Source organism: Sphaeramia orbicularis, chromosome 22, assembly GCF_902148855.1.
Source record: "Sphaeramia orbicularis chromosome 22, fSphaOr1.1, whole genome shotgun sequence".
Lineage (NCBI taxonomy): Eukaryota > Metazoa > Chordata > Actinopteri > Kurtiformes > Apogonidae > Sphaeramia > Sphaeramia orbicularis.
In genome coordinates this window covers 44,737,834-44,752,073 of record NC_043978.1, presented here as the reverse complement: position 1 = coordinate 44,752,073, position 14,240 = coordinate 44,737,834, and the positions used below count along the sequence as shown (strand labels likewise).

General features: G+C 38.0%; 2 protein-coding genes across 3 annotated transcripts in view; both read right to left on the bottom strand.

Annotated features, from left to right (window-relative positions):
* Nucleotides 1-5,780, bottom strand: part of gpr68 (G protein-coupled receptor 68) — a 39,443-nt gene extending 33,663 nt beyond the window's left edge. Inside the window, exon 1 of the mRNA XM_030126359.1 lies at nucleotides 5,686-5,780. The gene's annotated coding sequence lies outside the window, so the exon portion shown is untranslated. The remainder of the gene's footprint in view (nucleotides 1-5,685) is intronic.
* A 2,718-nt stretch (nucleotides 5,781-8,498) lies between these two features.
* ccdc88c (coiled-coil domain containing 88C) overlaps nucleotides 8,499-14,240 on the bottom strand; it is a 44,644-nt gene continuing 38,902 nt past the window's right edge. For both annotated transcript variants that reach the window (XM_030126356.1, XM_030126357.1), the window contains exon 31: nucleotides 8,499-13,008. In XM_030126356.1, the coding sequence (XP_029982216.1) occupies nucleotides 12,235-13,008 (774 nt within the window). In that variant the 3' untranslated portion in view covers nucleotides 8,499-12,234. The remainder of the gene's footprint in view (nucleotides 13,009-14,240) is intronic.

Below are 14,240 nucleotides of genomic sequence, written 5' to 3'. Positions count from 1 at the left end.
CATCGTTCACTACGGCACCTCTGAACGTCCAAATGGGTCACATCTGATGACAATGAAAAGATAACAAACTGTATTTTACACCAATTATTTACATGGATTGATAGGATTAGTGGATCAACAGGTATTTTTGGGTTTGGGTCTTTATGGGTTAAACTCCAGTTGTGAGGCCTAATATTTACAATCAGATACCATCAGAGCCAAGTTCTGCGGATACTGGTTGCGTGTCTAACATCTGCACAGATTAGTTGGTGAAACCTATTAATTGGGTTAAGCTGAATCTTAGAGACTATAGGGCTACATTTGGCCCTCCTTGATGGCCCTTAAGACATCCATCCAGACCTCAGTACTCTCCCACGGGGCCTCTGAGTTTTCTATCTGGCACCAGCAGGTTGCTTCTTTAAGCACGACCAATTTTGCTGAAATCTGTATGTAAAACCACCAACATTACAATCAAGAGCTTTGCTTTTTCTGTCTTTTGCAAATGTCTGCAGAGCGCTGAGCTGGTCTTTTCATGGATGAATGAGGTTAGTGTATACAAAGGGACACTGCACTCTGTCCAAATGGTGCCCAGTGTCTGGGCTTGGACCCAAGGGCAGGCTGTAAGGAGATTAAAATAATGCCAGAATGATCCAGGAGCAAAATAAGTCACAAGTAATTATGCTAGGATAACAGTTAATTGAGTTGTTGGAGATGAGATGCTGCAGTTTGAAACCCAAATGTGAAGAAAAATCTGCTAAATTAACTTTATATTCAATGTGTTGACTGTCATACCTTCATTATTTTCCTCTGTTATTTGTTTATAGTGGGATATGTCAGCTATTATCGTACTATATCAGTATACATGGTGGACACTAATGCTTTATAATTGAATAAAGTACTTTGAAACCAGTGCTGATGCTTTACTCAGATCAACAGAGCTTACTGAACTCAGTTGGTCAGTGTGAGTCTGTAAATAACGTGTCTATAAAGGTTAAAGTGACAAAACTGTTGGGCTGATCGTATTGTTGTTGTAGGCAGGGAGTCAATGTTTAGTTATGGGAAAATTAAAGTGAATCCTCAATGACTCAGGAAATATAATGTTTTGACTATAGTCCAAAATTCATTCCAACCTCCTCCAGTTTTTGTAATGAGATACAGACTGAATGAAACCCTGCAGGATAGTCAGACAGTTTACTGTAAAGCGAAACAAACCTGTTAAAAATGTCATTAGTGTTCAAACAAAACCAAAGAACTTTATTTAAAGAAATTCCTTAATGGAAATGTTTGTCTCTTTAGCTATGTGAGGCTCTTTCATGTTCACTAGTTTACACCTCCAGTCCAGGCATGCAGCCCAGAGTGGCTTTATCACAGATTTTTTTTTTTTCTGAAGTTGCCTGTTACATCTGGAAATGAGGCTAAAAGGTGCAGTGTGTGATTTTTAGTGGCATCTAGTGGTGAAGTAGCGAACTGCACCCGCACCTACCGATTAAGTACCATGGGACTGTATTGTTTTGTGCATTATGGGCTTTTAGATGCTGAAGATTTTTTTTTGTTTGTTTGTTTTTTTATATTCAATTTTGATATCAAGTCTGTCTGTTTCATTCAGTTATGTTGCTTGTTGCATTACTGTGACTTTGGCGCTTAAAGGGTTAACTTCAACATAGGTGACATACCACCAACCACCCACAATAAAATGGAAAAAAGAAGAGGATGTCATTTCTGAGCCTCTCTAAACGTAGCAGTCAATAGAAATGACTCATTCTAGGAACCAAAAACACAATTCTCCTTTTCTAATGAAAGCAGAATTATGAATATTATACTCCATTTTTCTAATGAGATCTACCTAAATCTTACAAATTTGACTTTTAAAGCAGAGAAACCTCATGAAACAGGCCATCATGGTTCACTATCCCACTCAATAATCACTATTACAGGAATTTCATTGCCATTTTCTATTAAATTTTGTCTTGAATCATTGGTTCAAACAACCCACAATAAAACGGAAAAAAGAAGAGGATGTATATCTGAGCTTCTCTAAACGTAGCAGTCAATAGAAATGACTCCTTCCAGGTACCAAAAAACACAATTCTCCTTTTCCAATGAAAGCAGAATTATGAATATTATACTCCATTTTTCTAATGAGATCAACCTAAATCTTATAAATTTGACTTTTAAAGCAGAGAAACCTCATGAAAAGACCATATTTGTGAGCTGTAAAACAGTCCATCATGTTTTCAGTAATCACCATTGCAGGAATTTCATTGTCATTTTCTATCAAAATTTCACCTTGAATCAATGGTTCAAAGCCGCTTCTGTCATCTCAGATATACAACACTGTGTATAAGTCTCAGACCAACTTTAATTTTGTTGTTTTTACAGGGTTGAAATGAACCTATTTCATTTATTTCTAAATTTCTTTTCTTCAGATAAAACAAGAAACTACAGGAAATATGTATACAGCCTTAAAAAACAGCCACAAAACTGAACTAAATGGGTTGTAAAGGTTAGAGTTACTGTTTATTGTGACCTTTGCCCCCATGACAAAGAGCAGCACAAACAATTAGAAACATCTGTCTCATGTTGAATGAAACCTGGTACAAAACAACAGAAAATGAATGCAATAAATCTCATGTTGTCTAAATAAAAGGGTTTATAGAAGGTGGGTTTTTTTTGTTTGTTTGTTTTTACTTCTGTACATACTTCACATATATACTAAGAAATGTGTATGTGATCTTTAGAACTTTACTAAACTTAATGTTGACCCAAGACTTTTACACAGTACTATAAGTCAAGGATTAGACCATTTCTACCAAAAATTTAGAATAATACAACAGAGACTGCGCTCATTGAGCTGCTCTACAACTAGATATGCAAAGTCGTTTGTCCCTCAAGCAATAAGACAGCATAACTCTTTAAGCAGGAGGGGGGGGGGTGAGAGGAGACAGGACGAGGAGCAGCTGTGTTGGGGTGTACAGGGGGTAGAAGCTCCAGAACACTTCTGTCCTTGGGGGGTTTTTATGTTTTTATGTTGAATGTGTTAGGTAGAACACACACTTTGTCTTTTAATTCTACTTTCTTTTTAATCTAACTTATTTTTAGGTGTTTGCACTCTGTATTTATTTATTTATTGTTGATGTGGTTATGACTGTTTCTGTGGAGCGGTGACCGTATTTTGAATTTCCCCTCGGGGATTAATAAAGTAAATCAATCTATCTATCTATCTATCTATCTATCTATCTATCTATCTATCTATCTATCTATCTATCTATCTATCTATCTATCTATCTATCTATCTATCTATCTATCTATCTATCTATCTATCTATCTATCTTAGGGTTGGGACCCCACATGGGGTCACCTGGAATTCTAATGGGGTCACCTGAAATTTATAGTAATTGATTAAAATAAAAACCTATAACTAAAAAATATATGGTGAGTTGAGAGAGACAATCCCGATCCACAAAAGACAAACTGTGAAACTCAAACCAAAGCACTGTGGTTCTGTTTATCTGTCAAATGTTCATTGTTGTTGGTTTCAGATGCTGCAGCTCGTTCATAATTCATAGTTTGAGTTATTGTTTGTTCAGTATTAATTTACAGCCTTGTAAATCCAAGCTGGACTGACTGTACATATCCTGACCAAGGAAAATAAAATTCTCACTTTGTGCAGTAATCTACACCTGGCTTTTCTGCCTCCGTCCATAATAATATACATTATATAGACTAAATGTCGTCTAAAATTAACGTTTATTTGGAACATAGTATAGCAAACTATTACATGATCTAAAACAAATCAATTTTAGCAAAAAAAAAAAAAAAAGTATCTGTTTTCAACATCTGGGGTCACCAGAAATTTGTGATGTTACAATGGGGTCACGAGCCAAAAAAGGTTGGGAACCACTGATCTAATGTTACATGTAAATCTACACCTGACTTTTCTGCCTCCGTCCATAATAATATACATTATATAGCCTAAATGTCGTCGAACATTAACGTTTATTTGGAACATAGTATAGCAAACTATTACATGATCTAAAATAAATCAATTTTAGGAAAAAAAAAAAAAAAGTATCTGTTTTCAACATCTGGGGTCACCAGAAATTTGTGATGTTAAAATGGGGTCACGAGCCAAAAAAGGTTGGGAACCACTGATCTAATATTACATGTAAACTAATATATAATATCAATGTTTAATGTTGTGTATTTTGTTTTCATTGGAAATCTGTGTGTTTTTGTTATCAGTAAGATGTAGAGCTGTGGGGTACTGCAGATCTTAGTGTTTACCACTATAAAGAAATCCTCATTCCTCCATCTTCAGTGCCACTTTGGATTACTGAAAACCTTTAAGAACATCAAATTCACTTTCTTTCACTTCCACTGTATTGGCTTCCTGTACAACCTCCTAAAACCTCAGCCAATCAAACTGAGTGTAGCCTACAGCTACAGAAGATGCCAAATCTACTTGTTTTGCACACTGACAGTGAGGTGACCCTTATTGTCCATTTAATCAGCCGCTAATGTGCTGATATTGACTAGTGAGTATCCCTCTACACTTGATGCGTAGAGCAACTGACATGGTGTGTGATGTATGAGTCGGGCAGAACTGCTGAGGTTAACTAACAGTCATATCTTACCCGCAGCCAGGACACATGTGCCGTTTTCACTTTGACAGCAACACAGCAAAAAAAAAAAAAAAAAAAAAAAAAAACAACAACAGCAAAACCTAGCACAGCAGTAAATCATGAACTACACTGTAATAAGGCTCCATGTTCTCCATCTGTTTTTAGTCATAGGTGGATACAGGATTCCAACAGGTGTACAGAACTGCATACAGTGGCTTTAATCTGTCATACAATCGATATTACATGAAGCCCCACAGCAGCCTATAAATACATAAGAAATGCCTTTAAATGCACTGAACCTGCAGCTGCTTATCCTTACACCAGCAACAAAACAAATAAAATCTGCATAGTGATGGAAAATATTAAAGAGCACCAACCCCAAACTGATAGGACTGAAGACTTACATGTGCCTTTTTCACTTTGACAGCAACACAGCAGAAAAAAAAAAAAAAAAAAAAAAAAAAAAAAACAGCAAAACCTAGCACAGCAGTAAATCATGAACTACACTGTAATAAGGCTCCATGTTCTCCAACTGTTTTTAGTCATAGGTGGATACAGGATTTCAACAGGTGTACAGAACTGCATACAGTGGCTTTAATCTGTCATACAATCAATATTACATGAAGCCCCACAGCAGCCTATAAACACATAAGAAATGCCTTTAAATGCACTGAACCTGCAGCTGCTTATCCTCACACCAGCGACAAAATAAATAAAGTCTGCATAGTGATGGAAAATATTTAAGAGCACCAACCCCAAACTGATAGGACTAAAGACTTTTCATGAATAATAAATAACTCCAGACTAGTGAAAATATACACGAATCCAAACCCTGTCTTAAGAAAAAAAAAAGAAAAACATATTTCACCCCCAGAAATAAACAACTTGGACGTTTATTGCGGTTCATAATGATCCATTTTCCACAGGAATGCGCAGATTCAACCCAACTACAACGTTTGGAGATGTCACCAGTGAATACCGCTGCGTGGAACTAAGTGGAAATGAAGCTGCAGAGAACACAGTGGAACTTCACCACGCGTGTTTTTCTAAATCTAAAATAGAGGAGAAAATGTTTTTTTCTTACCTGATTTGCCCGGTTTGGAGGTCTGCATCAAACTGGAACAGATCTGAGTGTGTCTCCTTGAGCCTCGCACACGCGTGGACACACTCTCTCTCTCTCTTCCTGACGCACACACGCGCTGCCTCCACGCAACCACAAACGCAGAATATGTGTCAATATGAAAACACAAGCATCACGTCTAGAAGTTACTGGCATACACCCCACGCCTACAACCCACGTGCTCCAATGTGTAATATGATGTTTTATTATACATTTATCATCAAATTAAAAGTACATGCAACCCAGATTATGATACTAAATAAATAAATAAATAAATAAAATAAACTAATTTAATATTGTACGTATTATAATACAGACTGTCAATGGAGCTGGTGATGATCTTGCGTGGGAAGGTGACAATGTGATTCAGATTTCAAAGGTAACATTTTGTTTTTCCTTTTGTAATGACTTTCCCCCCAAAACACACAAACCACAAACACACGCACAAATAAAGTGGGCATTCATGCATCAAATGAGCAAACTCCCCCAAGTCTATATGTTAATATTGACATTTAAGCTCAGCAAAAACAGAAAACAGCTGCGCATGACCACATCTGAAGTTTACCTTCTGTAGTGTCCAGTTACATGGTGCCTTCAGGTGCTCTGAGGAAAATATATTCTGGAAAAGAAAAGACGGTAGTTCAGGGGCCTCATACAACCCAATGCAATCTACAAGGGGCCAGAAACATAGAAGTGTATGATAATATGTATATAATAACACTGGTCTACTTTATTATTATTATTATTATTATTATTATTATTATTATTATTATTATTATTATTATTATTATTTTCTGCCTCAGAGATTAAATGTGCTAAATGTTTGTTTATATTTCAATAAGATTAATTGGAAAAAAAACAAAACAAAACACAAAACTGCTGGCTTGCTGATATTTTCAAGGTATATAATAAAGTGTTATTACACATATATTGGTTTATATACATCTATACAATAGATTTATAAATCTTCCACTAGATAGAACCTGTAAAGTGAATGTATTGTCATGTGCAGACAGTGTTTTGAAGTAGATCTGGTAGCTCTGAGACAAATATTCCTTTGGAGTAAAACCCATTCTATTGTTAATTCTCAAATTTCACATTTTGACCAAAGACTGTATCTTGGAAACTTCAGCCAACCAGCATTTTTTACTTGATTTTTTTCTTTATTAGTGACTCACACGTGGTAAAGTTTCACTACTTTTATTCTGTAAACATTTTACTTGTAGACCAGTGTAATCTAAAATGTTCTCTTTGTTTTAGTGTGAAAAGGGTAAGATTACATTATGAAAATGTGAAAAATCTGAATAATCATATACAACCTGAAATTTCTTGAAAATTTGCAATTTCAACAGTAATATGTCTGAGTTTACTTTTAACACAAGTTACAGATCATAGTGAATCAACAAATGCATAACACATTTAGTAACAGGCAGAATATTGTTAAAATTGCAATTATTTATCTTTAGAAATTTTAGGTTGTTCATGTTTATTCAGGTAATTCACATTTTATCTGAAAGGATAGTTTGTAAATGTATTTTTTATATTTTTTTGTAATTTTACTTTTTTCACTTAAAACCAAGAAGAAATTTTGGAGTTGTCATTTATAGGTTTTAATGTTATTTTACTTAAGATCATACTGTGGCCCCTGAATTAAAATGAGTTTGACACCCTTGACTTAATATCTTAATATCTAGTGTAACTGGTGCACTTTCACAGGTCAGTTTTTACCTGCAGGTCATGTTTGACACCCATTCTCTCAAGTGAGGCATGAATGAACAATGTGTGAGGTACAGCAGGGAAATGAAAGTGAGTTGCAACAGGTTACGTTCATGAGAAATCAACACATCTCCTTCCTGTGTTGCCAGAGGAAATGGTTTGATTCAACGTTAGAAACTTGTGAAGAGTTCTTGCTACAGTTTGCTAAAGGTTCGTTAATGTTCACATGATCGCAGAGACTCATAATATGTTGGGTCATTTTCACTATTTAAATGAGATCACTATTAACATAAAAATAGGGACATTGTCCTTGTAGCACACTGGCATGTTCTATCAAGAATCGATAAGTTAAATTTGTAAGTCCTGTGGTCTTGATGGAGGAGATCAATCTCCCAATAGAAGTGGGTGGTACTTTCACGAGAGGATAACTCTAGTAATTAAATTAAAGTCCATATATGACTTCCTATCAGTGCTCAATAGTGACTATATTGATATCTGTAACCATTTTCATGTGATAAGCCATAAAAATATGGACCATTAGAAGTAAAGGCAAATTTGTAATATTTAAAAATTCCTCAAAAATGCAAAAAAAATGAATTTCACAAAACTGTGAATACATTTTGTAGACATTGTCCCAAGGAAGTTACATAAAAAAATTTGAAATGGATCTGACCTGTAGTTTCACAGAAGCAGATTGTTGAAATCTAGACACTGGTGACCTTAAGTTTGACCCTTCAAGGTCATTCAGGGTCAAAGGTCATGGACCCAAATGAAAATCCATTTATGACTTCCTATCAGTGCTCTATAGTAATTGTATTGATATCTCTAAACATTTCCACGTCATAAGCCATTAAAATATGGCCTATTATAAGTAAATGCAAATTTTTAATATTTAAAAATTTATTAAAAAATGCATTAATCAAAATTACTCAAAGCTGTGAAAGAAATTTGTAGACATTGTGTCAAGGAAGTTAAATAAAAAAACTGAAATGCATCCGACCGGTAGTTTTGTCAGAGATGATCGGCCGGTGAGCTATAAATAAAGAATGAAGCAGCATCAGTTCAAGTTCATAGATGTTTATTACCAAAAAGCTCTTAGTAATATCAGCCTCAGGTTCTACTGGTTCAAACTAGTAGCCTTTTAACAAAAAGCACAGTAGCAGTCACAGCACAGCAGTGGGCGACGGTAATAAAGCAAACTACTAGAGCAGTTATTCCAGTTGTCGCAGCAGGAAATGTCAGTGACGTCCGATCCACTTCACCTTCTGCTTTCACTTCTCTCATCTCACACTGCTGATATTTGATATCACTCCTATTATTGCGTCTTTCATTCAGTTGTGAGTTGCACAACAATGCTGCGGCAGAGCAACCAACAGACAGAGATAAGGGAAAAAAACAGCTCCCAAAACTTAATGACACTGAGATAGACAAACAGACAGACAGGATGCAAACACACACACACAGTTCAGAAAGGAAATGCAAGACTCACACACGCATATGAAACTACTCCGTTTGTGGATGTCGTTTCAGGGAAAAAAAAAAAAATGCTACTGGAAATCCAATATTTTTTCCTTTTGACCTCAGCAAACTGAAACTGGCTGACACATACACACACACAGACACACACTCGCATAGAAATGTCCTGAAGGGCTTTGGAAAGCAATAACGCAAAGACGCCGTAAGTGCAGGAATAAGCAAACACACAGAAGTAAACAACAGGTAAATAGATGGTTGGAGAAGTACTGAGCATCGCCCCACAGTGTCACATCGCATGGCTTCAGCTAACAGGATCTCAATACTCAATAGTTTTTCATTATCAAAAACGTATCTACAAATCTACCACAGTGAAATCACATTTTTACCAGTTTACAGGAGCTGATGATTTGGGGTTTTTTGGTATCAGTATAAAAGTCCGTTTCCGGTTGTAGTATTTCACAGCCGGAGGTATGGTCATATACAAATGTTACAGGTAAAATAATTTAGCTCGTTGCATATCGACATGTGCTTCTGTTCAGCAGGTGAAAATAGTGATTCATTCCAGTCCTGTGTGCTACAGCCGAATCTTCATTCACGGCTCCAGTGTTGACTCTTCCTCCTCCTCCTCATCATCATCATCGTTCTAGTGCTTTTAGGAAGGTTTGTGTCTCATGCAGGATGGACAGATCTCTATGTACAATCAGCAGTATAGACTAAAGATCAGTCCGGTTCATTTTTCATGAACATCATCATCTCTAACAGTCCTTTCCCATAGTCTTCCTCCTCTTCCTCTATCTGTTACAATGGATCCCAACTAATGCATATTCTCCTATTAGTCATCTATTAGAATCACCCATGTGTCTTCAGTTGACTTCTGACTCCTGCACCATGCAATGATATTTAGCCATCAGCATTAGAAAAGTGAGTTGAATAATAAGTTACTCCATCATTTTCATGAACATGGACTGGAAAAATAGTCATAGTACTAACCCTTAGTTACATATGCATGATAGTCACATTATGACTAAATAACTAAAGTAGGTCATTGGTCACAACCTGAAAATGATGATCACACAAAGGAAAGATTTGGTCAAAAAAACCAGTATCAGCAGTTGATGTATTCTCCCAATCATTTGAGAGCAGTTCAAATCATAAGGTGGAAATTCCTGTATATCTTCAATATCGCAATATAAAAAACTTGCAGTGTCAGTATTTTCCATACTGTGTAGCCCTTCTATGAATACTATTTTCTTTTTAAATCAGTCACACAAACTGCTGAAAACACTATAAGCTCCCTTCGATAGCTCAGCTGGTGGAGCAGTGGATTGTACTGGGTTGATACTGAGATCCTGGCTCAAAGGAGTAACACCATAACACAATCTCCTCTAGGATTAATAAAGTTTTCTGAAACATATTGCAGTAGTTGAATATTGTAATTTTCTTAAACAAATTTCACTTGGTGGTTCGATGTTTATTAAGTCAAAGCTTTACTGGAGACACTTGGGTGATTTCTTATTGCATAATACCTATGTCCACAATCAGAACAACCAAAAACATTCTGCTGTTCTGTTGTCATGAAAATTCTCAGGAAACTATTGCCATAACACACGTGTTGCCTACAGTCTGCATGATGACAGATCACAGTGGATGTGCATTCAGCCTCTGTCCCCCTGCTATGCAGTGCCTACTGTCTGGCTAAGTTAGCGTGCAGCTGTACACCCTAACAAAACACAGTGGTTTAGCCAGTGGTGTGCGTGTGTGTGTGTGTGTGTGTGAATTAAGTCCAGCTCAATGGTTAAAAAACCCACAGCCAACCCCTCCAAGGACGATGCCTCTGTGTCTGTATATACTGTATGATTATATATAAATGTATGTGTGTCAGAGAGAGAATGTGTGCTTGTTTGTCAAACTAGTGTTGGCTCAGGCCAAGCAACATTTCCAGTAAAGTGTCAGAGTGTTGCATGCTGGGACAGAATCTAAAGATGGAGGGACAAAGGCTGTAATTTAACTGGGAGGAGCCCCTCCATCTCTGTCTGTTTATCTCTGCGTCCTCCTGTCCCTCCATCCTTCCACCAATCTCTGCATCACCGCATCCTTTTATTTACTCTCTTTATCCACTGCTCACTCATTCACTCTTTCTCTTTTTGCCAGAATCTCCCTCTCCCCCTCTCATCCCCCCTCGTTGGTCTTTTCCAGTGTTTGTTCTAGATAATAGAGGAGGAGGAAGACAAAGTAAAGGAGAAAAACCTCATACATTCAGTCACTCTGGTGCTTCTGGTCGCCTTCACTTCAGTACAATCAACCCCCTCCCTCCCCGGCAGTCCTACCCTCCTGCCTCATTCTGGTGCTCCATTTCTGATGGGGCCTGGCGCAGTCTAATTTCTGGCAACCTGTTTGCATCCATGTTGTAATTTGTGGGGCCAGACAGCATTTCAATCAGTCAAAGAGTTCCAGCTCATAGACAAAGCCCATCCTTAGTGTTCTGGTCCACAACTATGCATGTAGCACTTGTCCTCTGTTCCCGCAGGTTTTAAGTGTTATGAATCCTCTAACACAAGAATTCACATTCCCCATCTCCATTTTACTACCTTAAAATCAACACTCATTCATCAATTAGCTGTAAAACCTAGATGGTACTCAACAGATTGAGCTGTTTAAAAACATCCACTCCAGATCGTTTTGCTGGTAACTCCTTTCCTTTAAAGAACATCCCAGCATTTGGACTCTGGCTATTGGCTGGATGACCATTCACATGGTGATAAAAAATAGCAGAATTCCAGCACTTAAAGAATGATAATCGATAGTGTCGTCATGTTCAAGTCTAAACCATTAAAAACCATCGGTGCCTAAGGTCAGACCTGTAATGTTTCTGGTGTTTTCTCATCATCCCAGCAGCACTGTGGGTATTCTGCATTATCTTAGAAGAGACTAGGCTTGTGATGCCACATTTGGTGGAAAGTGACTCCATAATTCCAGTTACTCCGGTCTGTGTGCAACTTGTTAGCTTCAGAAAGCTTTCAAGTGAAATGTTTTGTTGGCAGGTGCTGTATGGAGTCCTGTTTGTTTTCCTTTAATCACTCACACGTTCATTTCATAAAATCCATCTATCCTCCTCTGCACTGAGATATTTTTAGATGTAGCTTTCCATGATTAAGTGGTTGATTCTTAAGAAGGAGTTTTAGGAGTTACACCATTTGTTCCATCCACAGCCTGATTACTTTCATCAGAGGGTTTGGATGCTTCTCGGCACATAAAGCTCCAGGATTCAGGCTTCTGCTTAAACTTTTTGGTTCTCATGTGTAGGCACAGTACTTTACATGTTTAGACGCAGCCGTACTCATACCACACAGTTTGAGGATCGTTGTTGGGGTCAGGGGAAGCAGGTGTGCTTTTAGGCCGTTCAACAGAGCTACACCGGGCTCTATCGCTGTCTTTTTTTATGTGGGTGGAGTCACCAGAGCGCCCCTCCCTTAACCCCTCTCCTTGGTCCGGGACATCATCTGACCGTGTAGCAGGCACAGCCCTGACAGGTGTTACCATGGCAACTTCTCCACGGTGATGATAAGTAGAGGATGAGGTGGGCCCATTGCGGGTGGAGGACGTCCTCACTCGTTCCCTCTCTGCGAATCTTTCTGTCTGCAGGTTGAGAGAGGATGAGTGGTGAATGGGTGTGTGCAGAAAGCTTGCATCTCCGTGCTGATTGGTTGGACCAGCCAAGCGAGCAGACAGAGGCCGCTCTCTGCCATTCGCCCCACCACCTTGCCGCCGAACAACCACATCTGATTGACCAGGCGATCCTTCATTTCCACGGAAACTGTCAGGTCCATTGGAGCGCAGCAAATCAGCAGAGGCCAGGCTGAAGGTCCTGCTCAGTGATTGGCTGGTTCTCTGGGTGAGGGGCTGGGCTGAGGCGGGGGACTGGCCAACAGGCTGGCGGGGTGATGGCTTCACGCTCTGGCCCGGCCTTTGGTTGGATGACTGCACTGTAGGTGTGACATAACTGGTGGGGGTGACCTGATCTCTGCCAGCAGGGGCCGAAGGGGCGGGACTTCGGAAATAATCTGTCATCAGGTCCTCCCTGCTCCCTGTAGACACCTGAAAAACAATTAAACACAAATCGTAATGTTTTTCTGTTTTTTTAAGTTAACACAAATTGTTGTGGTGTTGACATCAAAAGTTGCACTTCATCACTGATAACTGACATGCTGCTGCTGATTTACTGACGTAAGTCACTAATAAACTATAACTTATTCAGGGTCTAAATACAGAAACCATTTCTTGACAGTATATACTGATCGACATATAATATTTCTCTCTGTTGACACGACACAAATTATGAATGCAAATTAGGAAATTAAGATGTAATTCATTCTTTCTTACTGGCAGGAGTACTCTGGTGACTCAATTTAGCATCACTGTGTTTTCCAATGTGATTCTAATGACTTTATTCTCACAGCTCCTAATGTGAGCTTGGTGGCCTTCAGATTGGCTAAAGTGTTATTTTCAACAAGCCTCGATTGAGCCAGATCTAATTGAACTAGTACTTTGTATTTTCTGTTTTTTTTGGGGTTTTTTTTGATGAGTCTACCCAACACATTATCTCACACACTACAGCTTAACACACACTTAAATGTGCTTAGATATATATTGTTCAGTCTACACATTAGTGGTTACTGGTTCCCTGCCAGTTTTGTTTAATAGTTTGGTTACATGTTTTCCTAAAAACACAGTTACTGGAGTAAATGCAACTTTATAAAAATAAAGTTAATGAAATCTTATAAATACTATAAGCTTATGTGACCTGTCTAACTTGTATTTAATATCTAAATTCAGATATTTTACTAGAGTTTAATACTTTTTAAGGACTTGCAAAAACAAAAAAAAACCCAAAAAAACGATAACATGGCATTTGTGTCAAATCACAGCTGGATTAAACTGGTGAAAGGACCATAACAATAACCAATCTGAAGAAACAGATAGATCTGCAATGTAAGGATGATAATCAAAAATGATCAGACTGGTTTATAGTACTGATTTAAAAGTTTCTTCTTTATGTGACTCAGTGTTATTTCATGTTTTACTGCCATAGGAGTACAATTCTGCTTAACAGGCAGCAGTGAAGGCCTCGACTGCAAAGAAATATTGTGGGTGTTGGTGGATCTTTTAGGAAAACAGTATATGCATTTGAACAGACTGACAGAAACAGAGACCCACCAGAGCTATTCTCACGCTGATTTCACACATGTGGCTCAGTCACCATGTGTGAACATGACAGGCTGGAATGAAACAATAGATTTGTAGCCAGGAGTTGGCCTCATAGCAGTGAG